The sequence below is a fragment of the Aquarana catesbeiana genome, linkage group LG10 (genome assembly GCF_042186555.1).
Source record: "Aquarana catesbeiana isolate 2022-GZ linkage group LG10, ASM4218655v1, whole genome shotgun sequence".
Lineage (NCBI taxonomy): Eukaryota > Metazoa > Chordata > Amphibia > Anura > Ranidae > Aquarana > Aquarana catesbeiana.
In genome coordinates, this window is record NC_133333.1 from 157402278 (window position 1) to 157418380 (window position 16103).

General features: G+C 42.5%; 1 protein-coding gene across 1 annotated transcript in view; it reads left to right on the forward strand.

Annotated features, from left to right (window-relative positions):
- Window positions 1-13773: 13773 nt before the first annotated feature.
- LOC141110965 (lysoplasmalogenase TMEM86A-like) overlaps window positions 13774-16103 on the forward strand; it is a 40991-nt gene continuing 38661 nt past the window's right edge. The window contains exon 1 of the mRNA XM_073602820.1: window positions 13774-13951. Within this exon, the coding sequence (XP_073458921.1) occupies window positions 13901-13951 (51 nt within the window). The 5' untranslated portion in view covers window positions 13774-13900. The remainder of the gene's footprint in view (window positions 13952-16103) is intronic.

Consider the following 16103-nt stretch of genomic DNA (forward strand, 5'->3'; position numbering starts at 1 on the left):
CAGTTCATGAGATAGACCACCCCTTTTGTACCGCAGTTGGCGAAGGTCCGTGGGACCAAGGTCTCGCCGTTGGGTAAAGTCACAGTTCTGCTTTCGTGGACCCAAGGGCACCGGGGACATTCCCCACATTGGAAGGTGCCGTTGGGGCCACTCCTCACCTAAACGAATCAGTGTCCTACAAGGCCTTTTTATGAGGTCCTTTATCAGGTCTTGTTTCTTCACCTCCCTTGTTTCCCCTTATCCTTTTTTTTTTCCCCCTCCCTCCTTTCCCCTTTCCCCCCCCCTTCCCCCCCTTCTCCCTCTCCCTTATCTCCCCTTGTTCCTTCCCCCTCTCCCCTTCTTTCCCCCCCTTGGTCCTCCCCCCTTTCCCCCCCCCTCTCCGTCCATTCCCCTCTTGGTTCCCTTCTCTCCTCCCTTCCCCTTTTCCTCTCTCCCCCCCCCTCCTTTCATACCCTTCCTCCCCCTCCATCCCCCCCTTTTTTCCCCCCTTCCCCTCCTCCCCATCTGATTCTTCACCCGGCCCTGCTTACCCTTTCCTTCCCCCCCCCTTTTTTTTCCCCCTCCCCCCCTCCCCCCTTCCCTCACCACCGGGTCCCAATACTATCTATGATGCCTCCTGCTTTAAGTGAAACTCTCAATGCTGCTGTTGTTGACTTCCTGTTGCTTAGATACAGAATTATGTACTGTTTTGTGCTTTCTTTAATTTTATTACTTTATTGTATTACTATTATTCATCTGCTTTGCTGTGCAAGGATGACCTCTTTCCCATTATCAGTCTCTGATGGCTCTGTTTCGCCTCGAGTCCTCTCTTTGTGGCGGACACATGCTCGCCCTGGCAGCCTTTGGGCTGCTTGTGTCTCCTTGTCTGGGAACTTGATTCCCTTTGACAGGAGCGCGCGCTTGCGCAGTAGCACTTAGTTGTGCACCTGCGCAGTGCGGGCGAACAGACCCGGTGACGTCAGGGGACCGCCCTCCACGCCGTCCCTGACTTCCGGGTTGGGGTGCTCTTATAGCGGCCGGCCATGGCCGCTATGCGAGCCTACAGCTTCCTGACGCTGAGCCAGCTGAGGACCATCTTTGTGGGTAAGCTCTGCCGCCCCCCCTCTCCTTCCCCATTCTCCCTACTTTCAGATAGACCCCCTCCCTTGTTGGCACCTCTGCTTAACATTAAGTCCCTGTATACGGCCTCTTCATACAACGCCACCTGTATTTCTGTTTATTGCCATATCAGAGCGCCTCCCTGATACCTCCCTACCCGTTTCCATTGCCATTCCACATGATCTTTAATTCGCAAATGTTAACCCCAGTTTGTTGCTTCCATTGCTCTCTACCGGTGGGTAAATCCCCTATACATTGTTTGTGGATGGTAACCCTATCATAAATTTTAATTTGCAGTTGTTGCTGTGACCTCTTTCTGCACACACCAATTTTTCCAGTTCTCCTGGGGGGTCCCTATTGCCAACCGAACAGTGGCTGGTGACCTCTTCTGGCCTACTATATGATCCTGTGTGATGTTGTCCTCATCCATCCCAGCTTATGCGTCTGTAACAGATTAATACTTTAGGGGTGAGTGCCAACTCTCTACACCTGTGTGCAATCTTTCTCCCCTCTGATTTTCTTTCCTAACTATTGCAAGTAGTGGGTTCTCCTCTTACTGACCTTACTATCTCCCCCCTTTTTTTTCCCTCTGTCCCCCCCCCTTTCCCCATTTCCCCCCCCCTTTCCTTGCCCCCCCCCCTTTTTTCCTCCCCTCTTCCCCACCCCCTCCTTCTTCCCCCCCCTTCCCCTCCCCCCTTCCCCCCCCCTTCTCCCCTTTCCCCCCACTTTGGTTTTCCCTCCCCTCACTTTCTATCCCCACCCATTCCTTGTTTCTTCCCCTTGCACACCAGCTTCAATCTTAGAGGTACACGATTGACACCCCCTTATTTTACTTTCCCTTTTTTACGGATCTCTTAGTCCATTGACTTATATAATTCTATTACCTAAATTTATCCATCTAGAGGCTGTTTACTATCCCCTGTGTCCGCCGCAGGGGGAATTGCTTGGGGCTTTACACACCCACAGAGAACTACTGAACGGGTGAGCTCATCCTTTTTGTACTTAAATTGTATTTATTTGCTTAACGTACTTTCTAATGATTCTGCTGCAACAATAATTTTTCCATGTATTTCTTGAATTGTATATTTATTACAATTATTATATGTTGTATCACAGATATTGCTCTCCTGAGGAAGCGGCGAAAACCGCGAAACCGGTCGAGAACCCAAGCTTTATTTGTGCCCACCATCACTATGGGGTGTAATCCTCTTGGTTGTATTTACTGCTTCTGCTTTTAACTACAACTGTATGTGACACTGTTATAACTTTTTAACTATGTTTTCAATTAAAATGGAATGTTATTATATTATTACCTTCCTCTTTACCTTTTCTTACTAAATATTTGGCTATACCTAGTACCGCAATAGTCCCCCCCCCCCCTTTTGGGTTTTCTTCCCTGCATGGGGTATTGAGATACTGGCCAACAGAAGCAGCTAACTGCGGCTGTTCCCTACCCCCTGCCTTCCTTGTACTAGACATTTGGGATGATGGTACTCCTATGTGGTAATTCAACTCTTCTGATCTAGGTGCTCTCCTCTATAGTTTGCTCTTTTATTGTTATGCGATTTCTTAGTTTCCTTTTTAGGATTTTTCAGCCTCCTGTATTTTTATATATATTTTTTTCTTTAATTCTTTTGTGTTTTGGTTTAACCATTAAAACCTATTCAGCTTCATAGTTTAATTGCTATTGGGAAGGACCCTGTACAGCATCATTTGTGCATTGAGGTTCTTTCTTTTTTATACAATAATATATATGTCTTTTTACTGTGTATATGTGCGCAATAGTGCAGTGATTTTTCAATACAATCTATTTTGGGTTGTTATTTGCACTTATATTGTGCACATTTATTTTAAGCAATTATGTTTTTTTGGATTTATCAATATGACTGTAAAATGCACCAGATTGCTATTCTATTTGCAGTGCGGCTTTCGAGTAAACATTTATTGCTGGGTAGTGACAGCCTATAATGTTATGCTGCATAAGATTAGCTGATGTTATAGATAGGGATTTAAATGTCTCTAGTTTAAGTTCTTTTATGTCCATTTGGTTACCAGCTCTAATTTATGTGCTTGTCTAAATGTGTTTAATATGTGCAGTGTCCTTATGCCCCTGTGCACCGTCTATTATAAGCCGTCAGTGAGGCCGGGGCTGGCGACGTGCACCCGCCGGCACCCGAGTTTCGCTGTGATTGGCTGGGCGGGTTGTAAAGGGATATTTAAGCTGACCAACTCGTCGTGTAGCCACGCCCTCTGTTGAAGTCAGGATATGACGAAACGCGTCAGGGCGTGGCTTACGCGACGTAGGAAGTGACATGTGCGCTCCACCTGAGTCAACTGCACAACCAGGAAGTATCCAACATCTCCTGTGTAGCGGCGCTGACATCTCTCGGTGAAGTTTGCTCACTTACACTACCTGCCTGTCTGATTGATTGCTCTCTTTTATGCTTATTTGATGTACGTATTTTATTGAAGGGGGGTTGCTGTCTTTTTGTGTGGAAGGGCTTTTTGTCAATAAACGGGATTACGCTATGTGCACTTTTTTCTCCGTTCCTTGATTCAATATGAGCCCTGAAAATCTGTGACCCTGCATGAAGTGATGTTGCCAACTGCTGGCAAAGAGTGATTATTCTGAATGCTTTATTACTCCCCTTTTCTGGTGAGTTTAACCCCCTAGGGGGAGAGTGTTTTGCACCGGGTGGAGTTCGCAGTGATCGGTGGAAGGTGCATGCGGAGGATTGTTTTCATGATCACCTGATTTTTTATGTTTTGAACTACACCCTGAACTTTACATCACTACCCTATATAAGGGACTTTCTCCTAAGGGACTTGTCTGTTATATGATTTTCCTTTTGCATGTGTTGTTGGCCACATATTTCAACTGCTCAACATTAGCGCTGTCTAGTGCGATGATTTAGTCCTATTTTGGATTATTTTATAACACAGTTTTTTACTTTGACGTATTTGATTTGAGACAGCTGCGTTGCACTTTCTTTCAGATCTCCTCTCTGCTTAACAGGCAAAGTGGAGTTTAATTTCATTTATGTGTATATGAATGATTTTATAGTCGCATATCGATGTTAATTCACATGTATGCATTTTTGAATGTTTAATAAGATTTTTATATATATCTTTATTTATATCTGCATTTTTGGATCAGTATAGTGACCTGGCGCTGAGTAGTGTTTCTGCAGGTCTGGTGAAACACTTCTATCTTTGCAATGTACAATATATATAATAATTTGTGCTATATAAGTAAAAAAAAAATACAAAAACAGTAATTTCTATCTTTCTTGCTATTTCTATCCAATTAATCCTAAAATTTGAACAGGCCTGCCACACAGGACAAAAAGCCCAGAGATCTGACGTCTTTCTAATGCATTTACGGACCGTTCACACTGCCCGCGTGCTAAATGCTCCTTTTTAGCATGTGGGCAGCCTCCAGGTTTGGCCTCAATGAGAGGGCAATGTGAAGCCAGGTTTGGCTTCAATGAGAGGGCACATTTCAGCACCTCACACAGGTTTTTTGGGTGTTTTTTTTGTTAACTTTTTTAGAAGTGCACAAAGTAACACTTTATTCATGTCTCCGCACAACAGAACAGTGTGTTGGACTGCACCTCTGGACTGCATTAAAGTGTGAATGGGGAACCCTAGCGGTGACTGGTGTTTATCTAGTGCGTAAACACTCTACATTTGAACAAGCATTCAAGTAATACACCTAGGTATTTGCCCTACCCCCAGCCCGTGATTGGACAGTGAAAGAGAAGAAGCAGACTGATGAGTTTATCTTTCTCTCTCTCTCTGTCACTCTCCTATCAACAGATTTGTTGTACAGGGGATTACAAAAGTCTAAAACCAATTCATATTCAGGAGTTTACCCTAGTTGCTTTAAAAAAAAACACATACATTTAAATTAATATTTACCTGCATTCTACATATTGAAGACGCCGCCCTCAGTTTGAAGTGGAATACAAGGGTTATGGCTGCAGCAATATGCCACAACCCCGGTATTTTTTTTTTTTTCTGCCAGCGATTTTCTAACCGCTAAAATTGATCCGAGTGGCTGATTAGCCACTGGATAACTTTTAGAAGCGGTGGGAGGGGTCGACCACACCCCCATGCCACGTTCAGGTGGTTCTCCGGCTTACCTGATTGATCGGTAGCCCCGGGAACCGATCCGGCGGTTGTGGCGGCTGACCACAGAGTTTAACTAAAGAAAGATGGCCTCAGCTAAATTCTATGGTTTAGGAGGACCGGAGCCACGTCATGAGGTCACTTTGCCTCGTTCACCCAGCCGTTCATTCCTTGTTGTTTCTCTGCTCCCGGTGACGTAATTTCCTTGCGTTCCACGGCAGCCCAGGCCGACTTCCTGGTGGCCACAGGACGGTTTGCAGCTTCCCTACACCTCTGCCATATCCGTGGATGCTCGTTTTGGATGCCGGACTACACCTGCAACACCACCCTATACAGATGAGCTTGATTTTAATTTGTCTTTAGTAAGTACATTACTTACCTTGTCAATAAATTGCATTTAATATACTACACTCAGGTGGCATTTTCTGTGTCTCCCCCTTCTCATATCTGTTTACAGAGGTGGCTTTTCTCTGAGGACAGCTGCCACCTGTCATCTTACCCTAAGAACTGTTATGCCCCGTACACAACGGTCGGACATTGATTGGACATTCCGACAACAAAATCCATGGATTTTTTTCGACGGATGTTGGCTCAAACTTGTTTTGCATACACATGGTCGCACAAAGTTGTCGGAATTTCCGAACGCCAAGAACGCGGTCACGTACACCACGTACCTCGAGACTATAAAAGGGCAGTTCAGAACCAAGCGTGGCACCCTTTGGGCTCCTTTTGCTAATCTCGTGTTAGGAAAAGTTTGGTGAGAGATGATTTGCGCTTTTTCAGACTCGTGGTTTTCAGTTCATTTTTCTGGTGTTCAGTTTGTGCTTGTGGGTTTGTATCTGTTCTTCAGTGCGTGCAGCGAGTTACCATTGACTTTGTCATTGTGTTCTTGTTCGTTCGTTACTGTTTTTCAGGTCGCTCTTCACAGGCCTTGCTGTTCTTCAGTGCGTTCTGTTACTTCGTTCTGAGCAGCCGACCGTTTTATAGCCATGTTGCGTGTACGTACTCATCGTAGAGTTAGTGCTGTGCGGGGGCTTGGTGTTGGGGTTCTTACTTTGACACAAGCCCAGTCCATGAACAGGGCGAGAAGGAGTTCATGGACCAAGAATTGGTTGCTTCAGCGTGACCAGTTCTGTCACATGCCTTTGCTCCGTGAGATCCGTGAGAATAATCCTGATGATTTCAGGAACTTTCTCCGGATGACGGACCCCGTATTTCACAGTTTGTTGGCTTTGCTGACCCCTTATATTAGCAGGCAGGATACCTGCATGAGGCAAGCCATCACTCTGGAGCAGAGGCTAGTCGCTACCCTGCGGTACTTGGCGATGGGGAGAAGCCTGCAGGACCTTAAGTTCTCCCCCCAGACTCTGGGGATCATTATCCCAGAGACCTGTTCTGCCATCATCCAGGTCCTGCAGAAGGAGAATATTAAGGTAAGATTTTTATCCTTTAACATCACATTTTATTGTCTATAATGTTTGATAATGTATTGTATTTCTTTCCTCATTCCCTAATTACCATGATTGTAATATGCTGTGAATGTCCCCTTTGTCCTCATTCATGCTGGATTTTTATGTAATTTTTTTTTGTCCTTCATACATATTTGCCTTCACTTACCTCCCCAGCATGCTCTCCTGGCCCTATATCCACCTCGTCTACTCAATTAACAATGTATTTTGTCAGCTCCATAGTAGTGCTTTACCCTAAATACCCCCTAAAATGTGTAAAATTGTGATTTGTGCCTTAAATTCAGGCAGAGTGCCAGAGACTTTTTTTGTGGGTCTCAAAATTATTTGGAACCCTCCCTCCCCCCAACTGCTAACACAGCTGATACCTATCCTCTAGCTTTCCTCAATCCTCTATCTGCTGACTTTGCCAAACCCATACACACTATACCCACCTCTTTTGTGGTCAGATTTATGGATGAATTCCCCAAAGCATGTAGTGCAAGGGCCTGCCTGAATACTTTCAAATGGTAGTGTTCAAAGTTTTTGTATCCTATTATTATATTGATAGGTAATAGCAGAATGTAAAAATGTGCTAAAATTTGTACAGTGTGTATTTATCTATTTATATTATGACACTTCTTACCTGTCCAGTGGGCTGCCAATAGTGTAAGTAAGGAGGGGCTGGCCAAAGTAATATACATTATTTATGCATTCATCTCTCAATAAAGTCGAGAAGGTTACCTGTCCAAAACATCTCCCCCCCATAAAATTTCTAAAATGGCCCATGGGGGGGGGGGGGATCTGATAGGTGGACCTTATACCTTTGTCTTTAAACACTCCCTAAAATAAAATGTTATACTGATGTTTGCCAAGAATGTTTTTGTCTAATCTGCTTTCCATGTTTATTTGCAAAATGATTAATTTATTTTTCTTGTTTGACTCCACAGTTTCCTTCCAACCCACAGGAATGGCAGACTGTGGCCTCCCACTTTGCTAACTGCGGAGGGGCAATTGATGGGAAACACGTCCACATCGTCCCACCACCCAACTCGGGGTCATACTATTACAACTACAAGGGTTCAATAGTATTGTGATGTTGGCGGTGGTGTCGGCTACTTACGAGTTCCTGTATGTGGATGTGGGGAAGAATGACCGGATGTCAGATGGTGGAGTCATCACCCACACGGAGTTCTACAGGCGTCTCCAGAATGGCAACTTGGACTTGCCACCCCCAGAAGACAATGCGGAAGGACTCCCATTCGTATTCGTTGCGGATGAAGCGTTTGCGCTGGGGGACCATCTTATGCGGCCATTCCCTATGAGGACCCTCACCCCGGACCAGAGGGTTTTTAATTACCGGCTGACCAGAGCCAGAAGAGTGGTGGAGAACACGTTTGGAACAATGGCCAGCCGGTTCCGCCTATTTCTTACACCAATACACATGGCGGAATATAAACTCAATCACATCATCCTGGCTTGCTGTGTTCTCCACAACTTTTTAAGGAGAAATTCTGTGAACTATGCTGGCTCAGTTGGGCCTGAAGCCGGAATTAATCTCAATGAACCTACCCTGACGGCGCTTGAAGCTGGCCGTCCTGGCTTGCCCCCCCCCCAGAGTGCCCGCGAGGTCCGTCTAAGATACATGGAATACTTTGCGGGTAGGGGGGCCATTAATATGCCAGACAATGTCTGAGACATTTTTTAAATAAAAAAAATTTTCAACTGAACAAATATTTGGTTTGATTTAAAGCTTGTCTTTCTTTTAGCTGACCCTGACTGAAATTTTGGTAGTCCTGAAAATGGCGTGATTGTGTCAAATTAGAAAGCACTGTTGGGTGTTATTTACTAAAGGAAAATACACTTTGCACTACAAGTGCACTTGAGACTGCACTGAAACTGCACTTGTAGTGCAAAGTGGACTTGCCTTTAGTAAATAACACCCATTGTTACTGAAAACACCAATTTAACAACACAAAATGCTTTTGAGCATTGAAAGAAGAAGACACACATTGTTGAATCTCAATCTTTTTAATCAAAGCACAATCACATGTGCATTTATAAAAGGTTTTTAAAACAAACCAACATGTTTGTTGTATAACAATTTTTTAGGTGACATTAAAAGTAGAAATGTCCTTTTAAGGTTAAACAGGCATGTTTAAAACCAACAAGAAATACACAAATCTGGAACTTACAAAGTTCAACTTTTGTAGAAATTGAAGGCAATATCAGACATGAGTATTTATAAACTGTGTTCAGATGGGGTGAAGTCACCCCTGGAAAAGCCAAATTTTGAAGATGCACACAAATTGCCCAATGTCAACATGTGCTAGCTGCCATCATGGGGGATCAATGGACGTGTTTTGTGGGTGAAACCCCTACCTCTCAGCTACTTTATTATTGAGGAAGGGGTTGCATTCCCAAAACGCATACATTGATCTCCCGTGATGGCAGATAGCACATGTTGACACACTGTGTGCATCTTCAAAATTTCGCTTTTCTAGAATATGTCAAAAAATGTGCAAAAAATTTAAAGAAAAATAAAGCAGAAAGAAGTAAAGGATTTTGAGGGGTTTTAAACTCTCCCTAAAACATCAGTGATGTTCTTCATTTTGTTTTGAACATCATTGATGTTTTGCTTGATGTTTTCCAAGTCCTATTACATCCCATTAACTCCCCGAATAGGATCTGGGCACTTTCACTGGTGAAATGACCTTCATCCACAACATCACAATCACCTAAAAATATAGAAAACAAAACACACCATGTATTATAAATATGCAGGCATCCATCTCTTACCTGAGCCTGTGGTCGCAGACACTCACCTGTTGTGGTGACTATTTCCACAACGTCTTCCTCCTCTGCTTGGCTTTGGGGGATTTCCACTTCTTCATGAGGTGGGGGGTCTGTTTTCTCCTCTGATGAGTGGTGTCCTCCAAGTCTTTTCTCCCCTATGTAAAAAAAAAAAAAAAGTATACTTAGCACACAGATGTTTGATGGCAGATATAGGAATATGAAACATTGCTTGGAAGTGCGGTACAATTGTCTGTTGTGTCAGAGTTCCAAGGTGAAGAAATATTGTTTTCCTTTGTCAAGCTTGAATACTTACCTGTTTTGTGCAAGCTTCACAGATAGAGACACCCCTATAGTATATACTTGAGCACCTGTGTGGGACCCCCTAATAAAAAGGGTGTTCTTGTGTCCCACACTAGTGCTCCAGCGTTCAGATGTGTAAACAGCTGCTGAGTGTCCTCTCCTTACACAGAATCTAGTTTGCATTTCATTCTAGTTACAATCCCATCTAGACACCAAAATTATTTTAAGAGAAGTAGGCCAGAAAAAATGTATTGAAATGCATCTGGACAAAACATGGTGTTTTATTGGCCGAACGAACAATGTTTCCTACGAACGAATAATGTGTCCATGAACATGAAAGTTGCCATTTTAAACTGTACAACAATAAAGAAAAGCACATGGAGCAGCACGAACGTTATAAAAATAACGAATAGGAACACAGCACAACTACTTACTTTTTTGCAGCACTCTCCTGATCCTTCTATACTGATCGTGCTCCCTTAATTTGAGATCCGACCACCGCTTCCTGAGTTGATCCTTGGATCGCCGTACCCCAAAATTTCTGTGCAGACTCTTCACAACTTTAGTCATGTTCTTGGCCTTTCTGACAATGGGGTTGGGGTAAGGTCCATACTTCCCGTCATAGTCAGCCCTTTTCAGTATGTCGACCATCTCCACCATCTCCACAAAGGACATATTTGATGCCTCAAATCGTCTCCTCCAGGATCGTGACGTTTCTGGCTCCGGCTTTCCTCCTCCTCGTTGCTGTAATTAGCACGCGCCTGCTCTGTCTCCGCCATGTGCTCTTCCCCACTGCGCCGAACGAGAAGAGACGGGAATAGACTAGAAAGAACGTTAGGCGGGCGGAGTTTCAAGCATGCGCAGTGTATATGAAGCGTAACACACGTGCGTAGTACGTACGATCTGTGAGCGGAGGAAGGAGTATCGGAAGCGCCGATAGTGATAAAAAAGGTAAAATTTAAACTTGGGCCTATACTGTTTATAGATTGAGGCCTATATTGGGACAAGATTAGGAGACTTTAGCCTGACGTTGGAGTTTGTCTTGTGTATTGCAGATAAAACGGATGGCTTCAATGACCACAACTTCCTCCTCCTGTTCATGGACAAGTACAGGAAGCTGCCCTGTCTGTGGCAGGTGAAACACCCGTTTTATAATCATAAACAAAAGAGGCAGGCAGTGCTGGAGAAACTGCTGGAGTTGGTGAAGCCAATGGTCCCCACGGCAACCATCCCCCTATTTAAAAGCCAAAATTGGTGGCCTGAGGAGCACTTATCTTAGGGGGCGCAAGAAGGTCCAGGATTCCCAGAGATCCGGAGCTGCAGCAGATGACGTTTATGTCACCAGGCTGTGGTACTATGAGAGACTTTGTTTTCTGTCAGACCAGACTGAAGTCAGGGAATACCTCTCAACCCTTCCTTCCACTCTGCCTTCCACCCTATCTTCCAACCCAGTTGAGTCTTCCGATGTCCAACCTGGGACTTCCAGCCAGGAAGAAGTGGAGGAGCCCAGCTTGAGCCAGGTATAGCATTGTTCTACAGATTACTGGTCAATAAATAAATGATGTTTACGAGATGTTATTATTGATCACTAATTGCTGATTTAATAAAGTGTTTTACATATCAATAGACAGTAGTGGGCAAAAATAATTGGGACAAGAATGAAAAATGCTGGGCTCAGAATGATAGTCTGTTATATTTGTTAACATTCAATTTGCAACAATCATGAGTTGAAAATTGCGTGGGATTGATGAAGAAAAAACTAAAACTATGTCCCTTTTTCATATACAGGAAGAAATCAACCAGGAGGAGGCTGTGGAATGTGCCACACAGGAGGAGGCTGGGGTAAGTGGCAGCCAGGAGGAGGCTGGGTCCAGTAGGAGCCTCACAGAATCACAGGTCCCTCCCCTCCGCCTTACAAACAAAAGACCCAGGAAGGGGAGTAACGTGGAGGATTCAGCACTCAGGCTGATTCAGGAGGCTTCTGTGTCCCTCAGAACCACCCCCACTCGTGAAGAGGCCTTTGCCTCCATGGCTGCCACAAAACTGCAGGACATGCAGGAGGGCCAACGTCTCATGTGTGAGGAAATCATTTATCAAACATTAAATAAGGGGTTGAGGGGCGAAATCACACCCAATACCCACCTGAGTGAGTTGGACCATCCTCCTCCTCCTCTTGCCACAACTCCACCACCACAGACACAGCGTGGAAGGAAGATAAGAGAGTGAAGGCCCTGGGTTCAGTCTGGTCTGACAAAAGATGCAGGCTCTTGTATGACCACAGCCTGGGGAGAATACATGTCATCTGCTGCTGTTCATGATCTCTTGGATCAGATTGTACTCCCTTATATATGGACTCCTCAGGCCACCAATTTTGCAGTAAAATAGTTGATGTGTGCCCTGTGGGCCAAAGGCTTCGCCAATTTCTGCTGTTTCTCCAGCGTTGTCTCCCTCTTTCTTTGGTTACGAGCCCTTAATAAACTTTTGGTTTGATTTATTATACTCACCTATGTGTGTTTTCCTTCAAAAAGGACAGTTTGTTTGTGAGGAGGAAGGTAGATTTCAAAAATACAATGTGAAATTAACAAGAGACACCAACACCAAGCAACCTCCTTGAGATTAAATAATATAAGATAATAATGGTGTTGTGGTAACTTGACACACAAAACACACCCAAAACTATTCTGGAGTAAAAAAAAAAAAAAAAAGAAAGAAAGAAAAATAAATAAAACACAAGATCAGGCTTTAAAAAAAAATAAAAAAAAATGAATATAAAAACATCCAACAAATAATATTTTTTCAGTAGATGTGACAAATAAAAATATTATATTGATGAAATCATGATAAATAATAAAGAAAGAAGTTTGTGAGAAGTCTGTGTGAATATGAGCAGCAAAACAACTTAATTCTTCTAGCATTATAAAGAAGAAGAGAGTGCGCTACATTAAACATTTTAAAACATTGCAGGGTGACGAAAGTGCTATATCCATTCCGAATGCTAATTTTACCAGACCGAGCAGTTCCGTCTCGGAATTTATTCTGAGCATGCGTGGCACTTTGTGCGTCGGAAATGTCCACACACGGTCGGAATTGACGCGATCGGATTTTGTTGTCGGAAAATTTTATAGCCTGCTCTCAAACTTTGTGTGTTGGAAAATCCGATGGAAAAAGTCAGATGGAGCCCACACACGGTCGGAATTTCCGATAACAAGCTCCGATCGCACATTTTCTGTTTGAAAATCCGACCGTGTGTATGGGGCATTACTGTATGGACTGATGAGCGTTTTATTGCTCACACACTGCCTGTTGTATTTTTACATGTACACAATTGTTTGCGCTTACAGCTAATGTGTCCTGCCCCATGTAATGTCCCCTGTAATGTGCTCTGCCCCATGTAATGTCCCCTGTAATGTGCCTGCCCCATGTAATGTCCCCTGTAATGTGCTCTGCCCCATGTAATGTCCCCTGAATGGATCAGCTCTGCAGGAAAAGAAAGCACACGTTTCACATTAATTAGGTACGTTTTAAGATTTATTCTTTTATTTAATGCTATTTCTACAAATAATTTTTATTATCAACAGCTCGCTGATCATACCAATATTCCGTGAGCTGTAGATGTGAACATTATTTCAGGGGTTCCTCGAGATCTCAAACTTGTTGCCAGGGGTTCCTCCAAGGTAAAAAGGTTGAGAAACACTGGCCCAGAGCATTGAAAGGGACACTTCCATCAATTATCCTGAGATTTGTTCATCTCAGACTTACTGTATATCTTTCTCTGCATTTGGAGTGATAGAAATAGAATTATTATACAGTATCCTTGACTGCCATTAGCAGGTAATAGGTAGTAGTTTTTATTATAGCTCTTGGTGCAATTCAACATACACATCTTGCTTGCAAAACAAACAATTTCCCCATCACTGTTGACCTTTGCTTAGATGAATGATGCATAGACACCCCGTTATCAGTAAGGATACACTTTGTCTAAGTTAAAAGTCCAGGCCAACTGATTACAGGTTAAAGTGTAACAAATGCACAATGTGTATTGCACACTGAATTAATTCATCTTCAATCCCAGAGAAGACACGTTGTCAATCAAGTTTTTATGTGATTTGCATTATAAAGTCTTAAAAGACATGGATATCCTAGAGACAGACTCCAGATATAAGAAAAGCTCTCTGGCTAATGTAAGTTTGGAAATGGTGAAAGCTGCAATGAAAATGGTGCTTCTCAAAAGTGAGACAGAATCAATGAGTCACCTGTTGATTTTTTAACATGTAGTTACATTTTTATTTTTGTATTTTGATAACGTTAATATTGCAATACAGATGGAGAAAATCATCAGTTTGTGTAAATATAATTTATTGCTTATTTGTACTTTTATGTCTCTAAATGTTTTTGGAATATCTGCCACATTTAAAGGGAAATTGTTATATTTTGTTTTATACAGTATGGAAGCTATGTCTAATCTTTCTGCAGTTAGACACTTGTCAGGGAATTCTTACACAGGCAAAATATTGAATCTATCTGGAGTTATTTCATAGTGTTAGACTGCATTTGGTATTCAATAGCCAATGACAGGATAATATAGACCATAAATAGGAACAAATCCATTACACGTCAGGCTAGGTTTTTGTTGTACAGCATTTTAGAACAAAGCAGAGATTGCTTTTACCGGTTACAATTATATTGCATTTACGTTCTAAGCATCAAAATATGCAATTTACCTATACAACCTCTGGAACATTGTTCTGTGATATTTAAAGGTCTAGCCAACTTACATTAATATAAAAGACCTGTTAGTGACATCATTGTATAGTCAGTACATGTCATGTTTCCACATGTACAGAACTTGTCACCATTTATCTCACACAGACTACCTGTCCTTCAATGAAATTATCAATCGTAATGTGCAGGATATTGTGTTCAGCAGAATCAGAATGTTTATTCAATTACTTATTTCTTAGAAATTTTTCATAACATTTATGGATGTTTAAATATTTAAAGGGCTCATGCACACAAGCTCAAAAACTTTGCTTTTACAGGGCTTTATTTTTCTCTGCTTCTAAACGCCCCTCCATGTTAGTGTGTCCATTCACACTATCAGCGTTTAGAGGCAGAAAAAAAAATCCATCAAAATCACGTTCAGAAGAAAAGCTTTTTAGCATAAACAACCTCTCAAGAGTGCATCAATGGGTCCTAATGCTAGGTGCATTTATGTGCATTAATATATACTAATGGCCAGAATAAATTAACATTCTGACCAATAAAATGCATTGATGCCTGGTGCATGAACTTTTGGCTTTTTACCACGTTTTTCTCCTGCTAAACTCTAGTAGGAGAGAATACAATGTGTATGTGGCTTATAATTTCTAATGACAAATGTTTACATCTTTCTGTCTAAAACCTATTAAGAACTCTGGCTTAAGACTAATGCCTGGTACACATGATGAGATCATCGGACGAATGATTGTTCGTCTCTTTTTTTTTGCATGCTAATCTCATATTGAAAATAAAGATTTTACTAAAGTTAGGAAAATTCTCGTACGACAATAAAAATTAATTGTATTGTATTTTAAAACAACTGTACTGATTAAACAGAAAAAATGTTTGTGCTTGTCCCATCAGATAATATCTTTCCGTTTTGTTTTTTTGTCCAGATATTATTCCTGCCACCCAGTGGAATACCAGAGAGCTGCAGCACCCTGTCAGCTTTCTTTCCTTTTGTTTTTGTCCAGATAATATCGAATGTACTGTCATGATTGAAAGCTGTGTACCAAGGATCAGATTATTGTACGATCGCTTTGAAAGTGGTATTTTTGTAAAAAAAAAAAAAGCGGTATTTTTTGTACGATTTTCTGATCATGTGTATAGGCCATAAGTCTCAAGACTAGGAGGGATGCCAATGTGCAAATCAGTGATATAAACTCAGAATTACTACTTGTCCACCACTTATAGTCAAAAGTAGTTATGCAGCTCATGTGTGAACTACCAATATTATATCATTAAACCTGAGAACTTTTGAAAATTCATGAGACACAGATGTGCATGGTGGCTGCTCATAGAGCATAGCAAAAAATTGTCAATACACAGGCTGTGAGGTATACAAAGGAAGGCTCTGACTGCACACGTCTTTTTTGTGGCTAGAAGGCAAGCAAAGATGAATGCACAGCCCACCCACTTCCACCAGGCCTACCCATGTGCTTCTCCCTAGACTGCTCTAATTAGGGGCTGCATCACACCAGAACGCAGTGTGAGAAAGGCATGTTCCATGCACGATTCGCATGCCACATTCAAATGCATTGCATGCGGATGCTAATCTAATGTTAACATCACCCC